Source organism: Cervus elaphus, chromosome 33 (assembly GCF_910594005.1).
Source record: "Cervus elaphus chromosome 33, mCerEla1.1, whole genome shotgun sequence".
Taxonomy (NCBI): domain Eukaryota; kingdom Metazoa; phylum Chordata; class Mammalia; order Artiodactyla; family Cervidae; genus Cervus; species Cervus elaphus.
Genome location: NC_057847.1, coordinates 39,189,765 through 39,205,393, shown reverse-complemented (window position 1 = coordinate 39,205,393; position 15,629 = coordinate 39,189,765). Strand labels below are relative to the sequence as shown.

At 35.5% G+C, this 15,629-nt stretch overlaps 1 protein-coding gene across 2 annotated transcripts in view; it reads right to left on the bottom strand.

Annotated features, from left to right (window-relative positions):
* Positions 1-15,629, bottom strand: part of LOC122688661 (CD302 antigen) — a 114,364-nt gene that overhangs the window by 55,040 nt on the left and 43,695 nt on the right. For both annotated transcript variants that reach the window (XM_043894825.1, XM_043894823.1), the window contains exons 16-24: positions 14,252-14,366; positions 10,780-10,815; positions 10,214-10,389; positions 9,300-9,367; positions 8,935-9,014; positions 7,890-8,029; positions 6,077-6,182; positions 5,674-5,834; positions 201-330 (exon numbers count right to left, since the gene is read on the bottom strand). In XM_043894825.1, coding sequence (XP_043750760.1) covers positions 201-330; positions 5,674-5,834; positions 6,077-6,182; positions 7,890-8,029; positions 8,935-9,014; positions 9,300-9,367; positions 10,214-10,389; positions 10,780-10,815; positions 14,252-14,366 — 1,012 coding nt within the window. The remainder of the gene's footprint in view (positions 1-200; positions 331-5,673; positions 5,835-6,076; positions 6,183-7,889; positions 8,030-8,934; positions 9,015-9,299; positions 9,368-10,213; positions 10,390-10,779; positions 10,816-14,251; positions 14,367-15,629) is intronic.

Genomic DNA, 15,629 nt, shown 5'->3' with positions numbered 1-15,629 from the left:
ATTATGGCAATGACCTTGAAAGAAAATCACATTCTATTCAATACTTGAGCTAATTTGACTCACATGGATATAGCCATGCTAATGTTAAGAAAGCTGTATGATTACAAATATTAATTAATTTATAAGATTTTTTGTGTGAAAACATATTGTATATCTCTAACAACATAAAGTACCATAGTCATCTAAATAATGATCTATACCTGAGTATTTCTGACACAGAGCCAGAGTATGGTGTTCACTACAGGAAGTAAAATTCCACATTCCAGTAAAAGGTGATTTTTGGAGGTTGAGCATTACAGCACAGTGGTAAGCTGCCTCTTCATCAAAAATCTAAACAAAAAGGCAAATATGTATAAGCAATCATGAAACTAACAGTCTGAAGATTCCAGCAAGATAATTTTATATTCCAAATTGGACTTTTCTTCCTCAAGAAAAATCCATTAGGGAGCTGGCCATGAAATCACTAAGAAAATCCTGATAAACTTTCAAAACATGGGAAAAGGGCAATTAACTTTAGAAATCACAAACCAAAATAGTAGTAGTATTGATAAATACATCTTCAAAACAGATAAAGAAAACCTGTTAGAAGACAAAAGCAATTATAGTAATATTTAACACTCTGCTTTCATTCTTAACATTGTAAGTAAGCAAAAAAGTGATGACAACTAATTTAACTTATTAGATATTTATAAACTTTTTATAATGACAAATGGTGTCCCATACAAGAGAGAACTCACCTTAAAGTTTTGATCCTATACTTGTCACTATGAAACATCCATAAATAAAAGTATCTATTTAGATTTCATTTGTTGACCACAAATCAGTAACATTAGACATGAAAATTTATTCAAAGTATATTATCCCTGCTGCTGCTGCTGTTGCTAAGTCACTTCAGTCGTGTCCGACTCTGTGCGACCCTAGAGACGGCAGCCCACCAGGCTCTTCCGTCCCTGGGATTCTCCAGGCAAGAACACTGGAGTGGGTTGCCATTTCCTTCTCCAATGCATGAAAGTGAGAAGTGAAAGTGAAGTCGCTCAGTCGAGTCCGACTCTTCACGACCCCATGGACTGTAGCCTACCAGGCTTCTCTGTCCATGGGATTTTCCAGGCAAGAGTACTGGAGTGGGGTGCCATTGCCTTCTCCAACACTCTTCTAAATGTTTGAAACATATTACTCTTAGAAAAATAAGAAAAGTAAGCTTATCGCAGGAGCTATAATTTTTTTTAAAATACTACATGCATGCATACATGCTAAGTTTTTTCAGTCACGTCTGACTCTTTGCGACCCCATGGATTGTGGCCCACCAGGTTCCTCTGTCCATAGGAACCCATGGCTCTATGTCTCCTGCATTGGTAGGTGGGTTCTTTACCACTAGCACCACCTGAAAGTGAAAGTTGCTCAATCGTGTCCAACTCTTTGCGACCACATGGACTGTACAGTCCATGGAATTCTCCAGGCCAGAATACTGGAGTAGGTAGCCTTTCCCTTCTCCAGGGCATCTTTATAAATGAAAAACTGAGGCTTAAGAGAAGTGAACTTCCTAGGGCACACTAAACGGCTGAATGGAATTCAAATCCAGACAATCTGACTCGAGAGTTTAGCCCGCAACTACTGTACCAAATCCCTTTATGATTAAAGAATGATCTTGGAATAGGATTCTAATATCACATGGTTTTGTTCCTTCAAACTTTCAGAGAAAGATAACTTCCCAGGCTGAGTCATAATCTCAAAATACAAAGGCAGAAAACTACCCAGTTCATTTTATGAAGCTGACACAATCAGAAAAAAAGAAACCTAACAATATAGCATTAAAAAAATTAACTTTAAAAAAATTTAAAAAAAACTTAAAAAAAATTAACTTTATGAACAGAGATGAAAATATTCCCAAATAAAATTCTAACAAATCTAATTCAGTAAAATAGTAAAATAATAATTCACTTTCAGTAATTAGGTTTTATGACTGAAATTAGGTTTTATTTAGGAGATAAAAATGGTTTAAACACAACATCTATCAATGGGCCACATATCCATGGGCCTAATGGGAAGAACTATTGACACAATTTTAATAGATGTTGAAAATAAATTTTAGAAAATCTACTACTTATTCTTGAATAAAAATTTAAAATAAACTAGTTATAGAATGATATATCTTGAACAAAAAGTACACATCAAATGTAAAAACCAAAGACTATAGGACAAAGATAGTCCTATTAGAGTACAGATCAAGTGTAAGATATTATTTAATACTCCTGGTATTTACCATGGTTCTGGAAGTCTTACCACATGTAGTGAAGTGTGAACTGTTATTTGCAAATTATGATTATCTAATTAGAAAACCCAAGAAAATCTAGTGAAAAACTCTGAGAAGTAGTAAGAGTTTTTAGTAAGATGGATACCTATGAAATAAATGTACAAAAATTCCCAAATAGGTTTCCTACACATCAATAAGAAAATTTTAAAAAGCTGCCATTCTCAACAGCAATAAGAAAGATAATTTCTATAAAAACATCACTGAGGAATTTAAAAGGAAGACTTGAATTAGTGGAGAGACATGTTACACCATATTCTTGAGGAAAGATTAGTAAAGAGATGTCAATTTTTCCTAAAATGTTGTCAAATTCTCACCAGATATTTTCTATTTAATTGTTTAGAGTGGAAATTAAGTAAATAATTCTAGTTTGCCTTGAAGAATAGACAGAACAGCTAAAATTTTTTAAAAGCAAATCATAAAGGATAACTAATTCTATTATATTTTTTGAAATATGGGAACATGGTAGTATTTAGATCAGTGTGAGAGCTATACAGGAGTATGTCTCATACATAGATGCACACATACACACACACACTTCACATATGACAAAGAAGGCATTCTATATTGATTTTAACAAATGGAAGTATATGCAATAAATGATGCTAGACAATTGGCTAGAATTAGGGAAAAGGATTAGGTACCCATTGACAACATATACCATATACCATGGATGTATCATGTTGTCAGAATAAAAAGGCAAGCTATAAAACAAAATGAAGAAAATAAAGGCATACACTTAACTAACTAATATTATAACTTAAAAAGAATGGAGGAAAAAAAGAAATAAATAGAGTTAAACATGCAACAAAAAAATCAAAACTTATTTCTGTAATATTTTTGGTATTTAGACTTAAAAGAAAAATTCTATGAAAATATTTGCAATAAATGCAAGAAACACAGGGTTTGCACAGTTAATGTTTACACAGTCATAAAAACAGTAAGAATTACAAGAAGACTCTGACAGATAAATTTTCAAAGAATAAAAAATTCATATTTGATTTTAATAAAAATTATTTTAATATTTTAATATTAATTTAAAAATTTTAATAAAAATTATTACTGAATTTATATGCTTTTATTAGAAATCAGAGCAATAGATATCTAACAAATGTTTTTTACTAGAAATCAGAAAATATGATATCACTTAAACTAACAAATTAGCAAGGCTTTTTAAAAGATAATGCTCCTTAGAGCACTTTAGTAGAGGCAATGTAGTAAAGAAGCTAAGAACGCTGCCTCTGCAGACTCAGATTTAAAAGCCTACTCTGCAGGCATACCCTGAATGACTTCTGGCAAGTTATGTGACTCTCCGTCTCCACGTTTCTACGATAGGAGAGGAGTACCTACTGTTTCACATTTTTTGTGCAGAGCAAATAAAATGATACATGTGATGCATTAGTAGAATGTCTGACACATTAGCTGCTCAATAAATGTTGGAAATTATTAATTTACTGGTATGAATAGAAGAGTAATCACAACATATTGCTGACAAAAAAATAAACTCATAAACCTTTCTGGAAAACAATATGGTAACCAGAGTTTTATAACTACTTATATCTTTGATCTGGCTACCTAAATCTATCCTAAGGAGGTAACCTGAAATATATAGCAAAGATTATACACAAATATGTTAACTGCAGCTATTTAAGATTATGCAAAACTGAAAACAACTGAAACACCCAGCATTGTTTAGGTAAATGATGGCATATATATCAAGAAATACTGTGCAACCATCAAAATGGTTATCAAGTATATCCTTTAATGGCATAAGAAACTATTGGTACTCATATAATACTAAATAAGAAAAGTAGATACAATAGTATATAATCTCATCTATGTCAAGAAGACAGTGTATAGAAAAGTCCTAGAAGAAAAATGCTGAAATATTCATTGTGATTCCCTAGATCAGGATTCAAATATGGTTTGAGACTCCTTTACTAGGTCATGAAATCAGTTCAGTGGATCTTGATTCTTACTTGTGATAATGAAATAGAATAGGATAGAATACAGAGAACAGACTGACTATACTAGATAAAGCAGACTAGAATAGGAAGCAATATAAGCTCTAAGGGTAAGTATTATTACCTGAAATTTTTGTTTCAATTCAGTATTATATTTATATCTATGTGCTAAATGTTTCTTTAAATGTATTTCTTACTATGGGGCACGAGTTAAAAGTTTAAAAGCTACCAGCCTAAATATAAGCAGGATGAAGGTTGATATTTTTCTTTATGTTGTTTACTCTTTTATAACTTCCAAATTTTCTATAATAACCAAGTATTATTTTGATATTTACTGTGTGATAATTACATGTTTCAGTTCCCTTTGCCATCTATGTCAATCTTGAGCAAAGTTCCATTGCATCAGTTATATCAGTTAATGTCATCTAGCATGTACTTCTGGAATTCAACTTTAATCTCTTAATAATTTTTGCTTTCTGTGCAAAAGGTGGTTTGTATCCAGCAAATAAGGAAGACAGAAGCAATGGACAGTAATATCATGATATAGGCTAACTATTGTTAAAATAATGTCTTCTTCCCTTCTACAGCTTCTTTACATTTAGATCTTAGGGAAAAATGATCACCAATCACCAATTTTGTACTTTTTAACCTCAGAAGACTAAATTTGACAGCTCCAAATTCCAAAATGATAAATAAAGCCTTTATATTAGCTTTTATCTGCAGCTCACTATTGATGGTTTCGGGCTTCCCTGGTGGCTCAGATGGTAAAGAATCCACCTGCATTGTGGGAGATAAGGGTTTGATCCCTGGGTCGGGAAGAGCATGGCAGCCCACTCCAGCATTCTTGCCTGGAAAATTCCATGGACAGAGGAGCCTGGTGGGTTACAGTCCATGGGGTCGCAAAGAGTTGGACAAAACTGAGTGACTAAGCACACTGAAGGTTTTACATGGTTATAAAATAAGTGCTATGGAATCTGATGCTACTGTGAAAAACTAGGGCACCCACACAAAGGCTGGGGAAGCTATATTGTTGTTCTTCTTGTGACAGCTTTATTGATAAAATTCATAGATGGTATAATTCACCCATTTAAAGTATACACTCTATAGTTTTCAGTATATTCACAGAGTTGTGCAACCATCACCCTCAATCAATCTTAGAGCATTTTCACCACCTTAGAAAGAAACCCCATATGCTTCAGCCATCACTGCCAATCCTTCTAGCCTCCTTAGTCTCTGGTAAATAGTAATTTATTTTCTATCTTTATAGATTTGCCTATTTGGATGTTTCATATAAATGGACTCATAAAATAGGCCATTGTTCTTAACCCAATAATGTGTGGAAGAAATCAGGTATTTCATACAGCTATATGCTGTACTGATTAAAAGAACAAACAAACTTACATTTGGTGGTATTTGCAGCCTCCGACCAACCAATAATGGGTGAAAGTTACTGTATGTCAGCTGTCTGTTATCCATCCATTTGTTTATCTTTTCATAAGCAGTCCAGCGCAAACCAATCCATAAAGAAGCATCCATATCCGGAAGCTGAGATGTAATAAAATCTGTCAGACAGATAAATATTTTTTTAAAAAAAAGCATTTGACTTATTGAAATTAAAGGTATACTAAAAATGTCAATGAATACTTTGAGCTTATCTAACTATCAAGATAATCTTTGATTATCACCTAACTCTATAAAAAGTAATTTAATAAGATTCTTTTTATATGTTAATTCCCCACATCTTGCCAACAGAAACTTGGCCCCCAGATCAGAATAAAACATGTTTACAGAACAATTCTGCTACCTTGTTCTCTCTGGCTCAAGACCGAAGGAAGGGTTCCACCATAGGTATGACAAATATCACTGGCTTCAGAAAACGTGACAGACTTGGGTTTGATCTTTAGAAAACACTACAAACAAAGAATACACACAAAGTATAAAATTTCAGACAAATGAAAGTTCATATAGGAAATAAATGCCTTATCTTTTAGAGAGCTGCTAATTTTCTGTCTGTAAGGTATAGAAATTTACAAAGTAGTGTCATAAGAATGCAGACCTATACTCTCAATTTAAACAACTGAAGAGCAGTCTTTTAACTATTTTTTAAAAAATTTCCCATTTACTGAGTACTTCCTTGCGCTAAACATTTTGCACAGCATTATCTCATTTAATTCTCACAAGAAATGGGGAAATGGAAGCACAGGGACATTAAGAAACTTTACCCGTAAGTGAAATAGCCATAGCATGGTCAGCATTTAAACTCTGCTCCATTTGATTTAAAATATGTATTCTTTACTATTACCTTATATTAAAAAAAAAAACCACACATTTTAAAAGAAATCATCCCACTGTCTCTTGGCAGGATATTTTAATTCAAAGGGGGTGAAAGGGGCTAAGAGATACAAACTATCAGACTAAAATAAATAAGTCACAGGGATGTTATCTATAGCAAAGGGATTATAATCAGTTTTATAATAACTTTGTATGGTGTATAATCTATGGAAATATCTGATCACTATATTGAACACCTGAAATTAATATACTATTTTCAGTCAACTATACTTCAGGAAAACAAACAAAAACTCTACAAATTTATATCAACTATGTAAATTAATCTAGTCCTAGAACCTTGGGGGGAAAAGATTATTTTAATTTTAAAAAGTCAAAATATACCCCTAATATTTTAAATTTACTACAGATGCTTTCAGTTGCCAGACCCATCTCTTCCTTTTTCGGTTTGATATTATAGTCATGTTACTGTGTAGTAGTATGGCCCCAATTATGTTCCTTGAAACATTCTACAAAAAAAAATTTTTTCAGCCTCCTTACAGACAAGAGTGGCCAGAGAGATATAAAGTCATTGGGGGACTTCTAGAAAAGACTCCCTGAACAAACTCCCTGAACTTGAGTTTGGAAGCCTTAAGTTAAGGATGGTAGAGCAAAAAGACAAAAGGAAGTCTGGTTTTGAAGACCATAAAGCTTTCATACCAACCCCAGCCTGCTTATCTTCAAATTTCTTTTATCTGAGAGAATAAATGTTGTAGCATACTGTAGTAATTTCTTTTTAGCAGCCAGTTGCATTTTCTAAGATACATACACCAATATGAATTGTGCATCTCAAGGAGGCAAGTATAGAACGTGGCACTTCCCAATCTATTTAATCATAAACCCTACTCTGGAGGCAAGATCAATGAATAGTATTTTGTTAGCATATGTGTACATCCCCAAAAGTAGTTTGGGAAATGTTGATCTAATTTGATTGATAAATGACGTTTGGATGTTTTCCTTAAGGAGGAAAATTTATCAGCCAGAAATTCAGTCAGTTTCCTACATGCCAAAGGGATAATCCTGACTAGTTAATGTACTATTCATTGAAAGATCAACTTTAGCAATTTAAGTGTTAGCAGCAATGGAACAGGAACACAGTATTCTGAAAGACCGGCAGACGTGACTAACTTGAGAGTAACTCTGTTTCTGAAAATGTAGGGAATCAGGTGAGATACTGAAATATGCAGAGTCTATCTTAATGAAGTTACTTGGGATGTCATTCTGCCATGGGCCATATAACCATCAGGAAAGCAATCATCATTTGCACAATGTAGCAATTCCCTTTTTACCTTGTTCTGAAAAGTAATCCAATCCCCAGAGCACTGCACTTTAGCTGCAGAATCTGCACTATATTTTTCTAATGAAGATACATTGTATTTTTCACAGACAAAGGGCAACTTGGCACTACAGTCTGCAGGTTTTCGTAAATCTGAGAAGTGAAAAGCAAGATTACTGTGGTGAGAATTTTCCATTCAGCACATTTTAAAAAACAATCCAGTAGTAAAGAAAGTCTCTTTAAGTCAATATTTCCCAAATGGTTAAAATATATTCCTTTTCTTCCCTAGCTACTTTTGTCTCCTATTATTATTACTCATTTCAATAGATTGTAGCATACCAATATTGCCTATAAAAATGCACAAACTTGGTGAATTTCCTAGTGGCAGGAAATAGAGAGATGAAGAAGGCTCTTAGGAAGGGGGATAGAGACCTAAACTACACTTTAGAACTGCTGCCTGCTTATCTTTGTGAATTTGTCTATACCCTCATCAGTTAGGAAACGGTAAGTTTATTTCTAAGTAACTGCTTTAGTGACTGAAAGTCGCTCAGTCACATCTGACTCTTTGCGATGCCATGGACTATACAGTCCGTGGAATTCTCCAGGCTAGAATACTGGAGTGGGTAGCCTGTCCCTTCACCAGGGGATCTTCCCAACCCTGGAATAGAACCCGGGTCTCCCTCACTGCAGGCGGATTCTTTTACCAGCTGAGCCACAAGGGAAGCCCACGAATACTGGAGTGGGTATCCTATCCTTTCTCCAGCACTTTTTCCCGATCCAGGAATCGAACTGGGGTCTCCTGCTTTGCAGGCAGATTCTTTAACAACTGAGCTATGAGGGAAGCTCAACTGCTTTAGGATAAAGGAAGTCAAATTATTTTCTCAGTAAAAAGCACCTTTACTTGCATTTGGAACTTAAGCTATTGTCATTAGCAATAAATCAGAACAAGATGAAGCTACCACATATATAATCAAAAGGAAAACAAGATTAAGCTAGTAATTGAACCTGAAGTTCACATATTACATAATTAACATTAGAGGATTTGGAATTAACCTTACCATTAAACCAAGTCCTGGCAGACAGGTAAAAGCATTCCTCTCCAAATAGTACAGGAAAGTGATGCCATGGGTCTCGTGAGCTGAAAGAAGATGAGAGATGTGACAGCTTGCAATACAGTTACATGTTCCATCCTGGGTGTTACTGTAATCAATTTTAATTCTAAATTTAACGTCAGGCCATTATTTTACTTTTTTCTTGATGCTCATTTGCAAAAGGATTTGGTTTCTCAGTCTAGGTAGTTTAAGGATTAATGTTCAAAACTAATTATAAATAACTGCTCCATTTAGTATTCAATAAAAGGGGATTTGGGACAGATTCTTTTACATGATAACTTTACAAAGGCAGCGTCAAAGATGTCACATACTATATAAAACGATGTGATATCACTTGTTCCGTCGTTCTCACCCACCATTTCTGCTCATCACTAGATATCTGAAAAAAAAATACAAAAACAAAACAACCAAGTGAACAACCACGCTTACATGTGCTAACTTTTCTAGGAGAGTTTTGATTTAAATTCCCTGGCCTATCAAAATCACAAACCACTAAAATTTCTAAATATTCATTACTTTGTTTACTAAATTACATAAACTGGGTCCTTTCACTGAAGAATGTAACTTAGAAACTTTTTTTATATTCACATGCCCTATTTTGTATACAGAAATATGGTCACTGTAATTGTGGACATGCATTAATGGAACATATAATATTCTACTGCTACCAATTATAAATTTTAAAATATACAAATTACTTTTCCTCCAAAAAGCTATTTTGCAGAGTTAGTTATGCTTAGAAACAGAATTTCAAGTTAACTACAAAGTTATAATAACTTTTGATGCTCATCTTATCAGTTGACATTTATAATTAATCTTGAATATTTTAAAACATTATACAGTTCTATTTAAAATTTTTCTAACATGCAGTGATGAACTTATAGGTTGTTAGGCAAATTTCATTTGAGGGGAACATTCCACTTTTGTACATTTAAAAAATTTTTTAACAGAATAAATACAGTTTCCCTGGTGGCTCAGCGGTAAAGCATCTGCCTGCCAATGCAGGAGCCACAGGTTCTGTGCCCAGGTTCAAGCCCTGGGCACAGAAGATCTCCTGGAGGAAGAAACGGCAACCCATTCCAGTCTTCTTGTCTGAAAAATCCCATGGGTGAAGGAGCCTGGTGGGCTACAGTCCATGGGGTTGCAGAGTCAGAAACAACTGAGCACACATGCACAAAAGAATAAATATAAAAATTAAAAAACAAAATACATTATTTTAAATTACATTTGCTATCTTGTTTCTGATGGCTCTTAGTCCTGTAAAAGATGTTAAACTAGCCAGAGAACTGTGATTACTATCACAATACAGAACAGCTTCTTCATAGCTTAAGCGGGGATCAGCAACAAACCAATATTCACTCCCATCTATTACAACTGGAGGTCCATGAATGCCAGCACGCTCTAAAGAAGAAGAAGAATAGCAGAATCAGGACTGCGTAAACCCAACTGCACCCTCTCAGCATGCATGAAGACTCAAAACTATTTATAAATAGTAATCCATTTAGATTACTGGCTCTCTTTGCCCAGGGCTGTTCTGCCTGGAAGGATTCAAAGATTTCTGAGCCAGTGAGTGGCTCTGTTACCCTCCTGCACTCATGGAGAAGGCTAAATCCAGACCCAGAGTCTCATCCCACACCAGCCAATCACCTTCCCTCCTTGCAGATACTTCATTGCATTTGAAGACATAATAGAAAAAAAGCTGGCACTTGGACCTGGGCTTAAATAGTTAACTAAATACACCACTGAAAAGGTAAAAGCAACTTTGGATAAATTTTAGTTTTCTTCACTTACCTGGATTGTACCAGTCTGGCATTTTTAGAGTATGACCTGTATAAGAAAGCAAGTGGCTTAAGTTTAGTATTCAATTATAGACCATAGCATACTTGCAATTTTGCTGAGATTTGTTGATTTTTGGCCAAACCATCTCCTTTTATGTTATGATCATTTCAGTTTGAATTTTGCAGGGCCTATGCTAAAGCTGTTTTTGTGGCAACCAAAAAGGCAGATTTGTTAAATATTAATACAGTATAACTAGCAGTTCTCTACCTTATATTGTGGAAGTCATAAAATATAGTTAATAATTAGGAAGCACAAATAAGTAAATGAGTACATTGTATATATTACATTATATAGGAATATGCAAGATAATCATCACTGTAGGATGAGGTTGCTCAGGAACCACATCTCCATCTAATGCAACCTGAATACATTTAGGTTGGTAGAGTTTATTGTTTTCCAAGATACCCTTTGGAAAAAATGTTCAGTGATCCAGTACCGAAACTTTTGAGGAGAGATAAAACTGGGAGGAAAATAGTAAAATTCACCCAGCAAAGAAATACGGTACCATACAAAGAATTACGGTCTTTGAAGCTGAGTGAGTCAGTGTCCAATGCCCTCAGACTCTTTGCTGCGGTGCTACTTGGGATCAGTTGCTTACCTCCCTGAGCCTCAACTTTCTATTTCATAAAAACTAAACTCTCCTACCTAACTCACAAAGACAGTGTGAAGATCATGTGAGATCACGCTTATGTAAGCACCCCACACAGGGCCAGGCACAGAGCAGTTCCCCTCAGGATGCTAAGTTGCTCTTCTCTCTCTTTACATTCTGGTCATAGGTCACATTGGTTTCAAGCCAAAGACATAATTTGATGAATTTTAGAAATTATACGGTAAAACAGCTGTTCTTCATTTTGCTATGTATCAGGGCCAATGCATTGGAAGACTCTACTCAGAGGACTGCCTACATACCCAGCGTCTGTGGTTTTTTCTGACTCAGCCCTCTGTATACTGGATGATTTTCACTAGCAATGCTGCAGATCAGTTAAAAACAGTTTCTTGTTTGTAATCTTGTCTGTTCATTTGTATGTTGGGGGAAAGCTGTGTTTAACCTTTACATTTCTTTACATTAGTGAGAAAAGCAAAATAAAAGATGCCTTTTTGCACAAGATTGCAAACATGTTTGTGTGCACAAGGTATCAAGAAATACAATTCAACAAAGTTGTGTTTATAGGTCATTTTCCAAAAACTTTTTTGTGAACCTTATTTTTGATATAGTTTTCTTGACTAAAAAAATAATACTTTAAAAGTACATATATCAATAGTGATTATAATTTTTAAAAATTAGGCTGTTAAATTATTTCTTTTAGAAGGAGGGGACTAATTAGAACCAGATGGATGAGATAATAAAAAAGGCAAGCGCTAGAGAAAAGGCTGGGTGATTTGGGCTACTGAAGAGGTAAACTGCTTCAAGGAAATCAGAAAACACATTAATACAGAAGTATCTAGTTGAGCAGGTTTTGGCAGTTGTGATTACCAAGAAAATATCCACCTAGTGAATGAGATACACTGTAACTCAGAAATTTAGGAACTTTCAAAGGAGAGTTAACATTTAAACCCTGGATCAAATCATCACTGATTGCTTCAAATGACTGAGACATTTGAAGGCTGACACTGAGGTTGAGATGGGACATTCTTTAGTTTTAAACTTTATTTCTGCATTGGAGAGAGCAGGGATGCAATTATTTAAAAGATTTATTTCTTTTATTACTTGATTTATATTTTATTACTTGGTTTATATTTTCTAAGCATATAAATAAAAACAAAATATATTAAAAAGAAAACCATGGTTTTAATAATATTTCCTGTGGTTACTGGATTGGCATTTCTAAGGTTTTCCCAGTGTAAACTCTAGGGTCTATTTCACCACTCAAACATGAGGCAGGGGAACAGCTACCAGGAAAATAAAGAGCATACTTAACGAGCATACTTTGGAGGAAGCAAGGACACTCTCTGTAGCATTCCACATGCCAAAGAATAATAGGAGTATCATAATGCTTCAAGCCAGAGACATTGTCCAAGCTAATTATATATTAGTTACTTTGCCACTTGTATGAAAGGTGTCCAAACTAATTTTCCTCTTTCAGGTTAATCAATAATTAGGACTAACTCAGGTATACGTTTTCCTTTAGGAAAACTCCATCAACATGTATACAGACATACACACTTTCTTTTTTATTAATAATCCCCCAAGTCTGCCTTTGTGAAACAGACTTGCCAGATACTCTGCCAGATGTTGCATCTGAAGGTTTTTTTTTTTTTAAATTTCTTTCTTTCTTTGGCTGCTCCAGGCCTTAGTTGTGGCACGCAGGATCTTTAGTTGTAGCATGTGGGATTTAGTTCCCTAACCAGGGATTGAACCCAGGACCCCTGTATTGGGAGTGCAGAGTATTAGCCACTGGATCATGAGGGAAATACCTGAAGCTCTTTCAAAGGCAAGGTGGCTCTTCTTAGGAGAGAAGAACCGTCTTCTAATAGGCAGTTCCACAACATAATCTTTGGGTTCTTGGAGAACTTTTAAGAAGATATCCCTTTGGTTTCAATAAGCTGTCTACATTCAGTTCAGAAATTCATTTTGGAACGTTCTGTGCATTTGCCATTATGTTAATTAATCTAATCTATCTAAAATCTGCTTAAAAATAATTTGGCAGTTAAAATCTTAACATTTTCCTTAACATATCCTTGACATTTTCCTACTACAAAGTGAAGTAAAAGGATATTTATTTATTATCTTTTCTCTTTTTTGTTACCAAGGGCTCTACTATCAAGCCAACTGATATCCTGAATTTGAAGGAGATAAACTTAGTAATTTTGAGTTCATTGAAAATTGTTTTGAAATTATAGAAAAATTTAGATTTGGGCCCTGCCCAAATTTGATTTCCTGACTTTTGCTTCATTCTTCCCAAGCTTGTCTTCATTTTACAACAAAATTATTAAAATGATTAAATGATTTAAATGATTGCTTTTACTTTGTTTCTTCTTTCACTTGGAATAATCTTTCATTCCAAGGCCTAATCTCCCTAAATTAGCCTTAAATGTTCTCTCCTATACAAATTCTTTCATGAGAAAAGAGGAAGGTAGTACCTAACTTCAAAAAGACAGCCTTTTACCAGGGGTAGGAGAAGAGGGAGTCAGCATAAGATGGCTGGATGGCCATGGACATGAACTTGGGCAAACTTCAGGAGATGGAGAGGGACAGGGAGGCCTGGCGTGCTTCAGTCCATGGTGTGGCAAAGAGTCGGACACGACTGGGTGGCCAAACAACAATGACAACAGGAGTCAGGCAGGATGGAGCTTAATATACTAACTGTATAATCAAAGGCTTTCAAAACTGTAATTATAGACTAAAATGCTCTCTTAGATACTCTGAATCAGCAGTCACAATATTCACGTGAGAAGACTGGGAAAAGGAATAACCACCACTTACCTTTTGGAATCTGGCACACCCATTCGAGTGTTGCATCACAAGCAAAAGGCCTTAGATTCATAAATTCTCTGTCTTCATAAAAATACCAGCTTCTTCGCCATGGCCTTTGAATGACCTAAAGGAGGAAGAGGATTGTAGAATATTTCCACGTTGATGCAGCCCTTATACAACACTAAACTGTAAGTCTTATGCTCTTTAATTCTACTTTAGCTCTAGAACCTAAGATATATGTTTATGAACGAACACATGAAAGAATGCAGTGTGTAAGCAGTAAAATTTAAACTGCATTAAGCAAGAGCCTTCAGAGGGACTGATAAAGGAAATATAACATAGGGTCATGTTTATGTCCAAAATGCAAATTACTGTTTGTTTTTTTCTGTTTTTGTTGATATGAAATAACAGAATCCTACAACTTTAAATTTTGGAAGGACCAAGCTAGAAAAGAATATTTGGTTCAGTGATTTCCAAACACCAGGCTGTGATCATAGTGGATCTGTGAAAAGTGACATAAAAGTTGGGCGTCAGGGGCCCAAGTTTGTTCTTTGGTGTTGGTTTGTGTTCCTGGGGTATTGCCCTCCTCTGTGTGATCTAAGGGGCTTCCCTGGTGGCTCAGTTGATAAAGAATCTGCCTGCAATGCAGGAGACCTGGTTCGATCTCTGGGTAGGGAAGATCTCCTGGAAAAGGGAATGGCTACCCACTCCAGTATTCTTGCCTGGAGAATTCCATGGACAGAGGAGTCCAGCGATGGCTCTCTACAGATTCCAGCCAGCAAGGAACAGGGAAAGGTAAGGGGAGGACAAGATCTGGTAGGAGCATCCATCAGTTTTTGGACTGTTTTGTCTTTTAAAAATTTTATTTATTTTTGTATTTATTTATTTGGGGACTGCGCTGGGTCGTTGTTGCTGCCCATTTGCAGGCTTTCTTCTAGTTGCAGTGAGCGGGGGTTATCCTTTGCTGCGGAGTGTGGGCTTCTCTTACTGCAGAGCACAGGCTCTAGGCATGGGGGCTTCCGTAGTTGCAGCACATAGGCTTCAGCAGTTGTGGCTTGAGGGCTCTGGAGCATGTGGGTTTCAGTAGTTGTGGCACACAGGCCTAGGTGCCTTGCAGTATGTGGAATCTTCCCAGACCAGGAATCAAACCCACATCCCCTGCATTGGCAGGTGGATTCTCAACCACTGGACCACTAAGGAAGACTTGAACTGTTTTCTCTTAAGAGCAAGATTCTAGAGGGTACTGCGGTAGGTGAGGTAAGATTCTCCTTCCAGACACTGCCGTAGTTGGCCTTGTTCCTGACAGTCTCTTCTATTTAGTTTTTTGGTAGGTTTTTCCAATCTTTTCACACATAGGGACTCAATTTACATCAAACATAGTTTATTG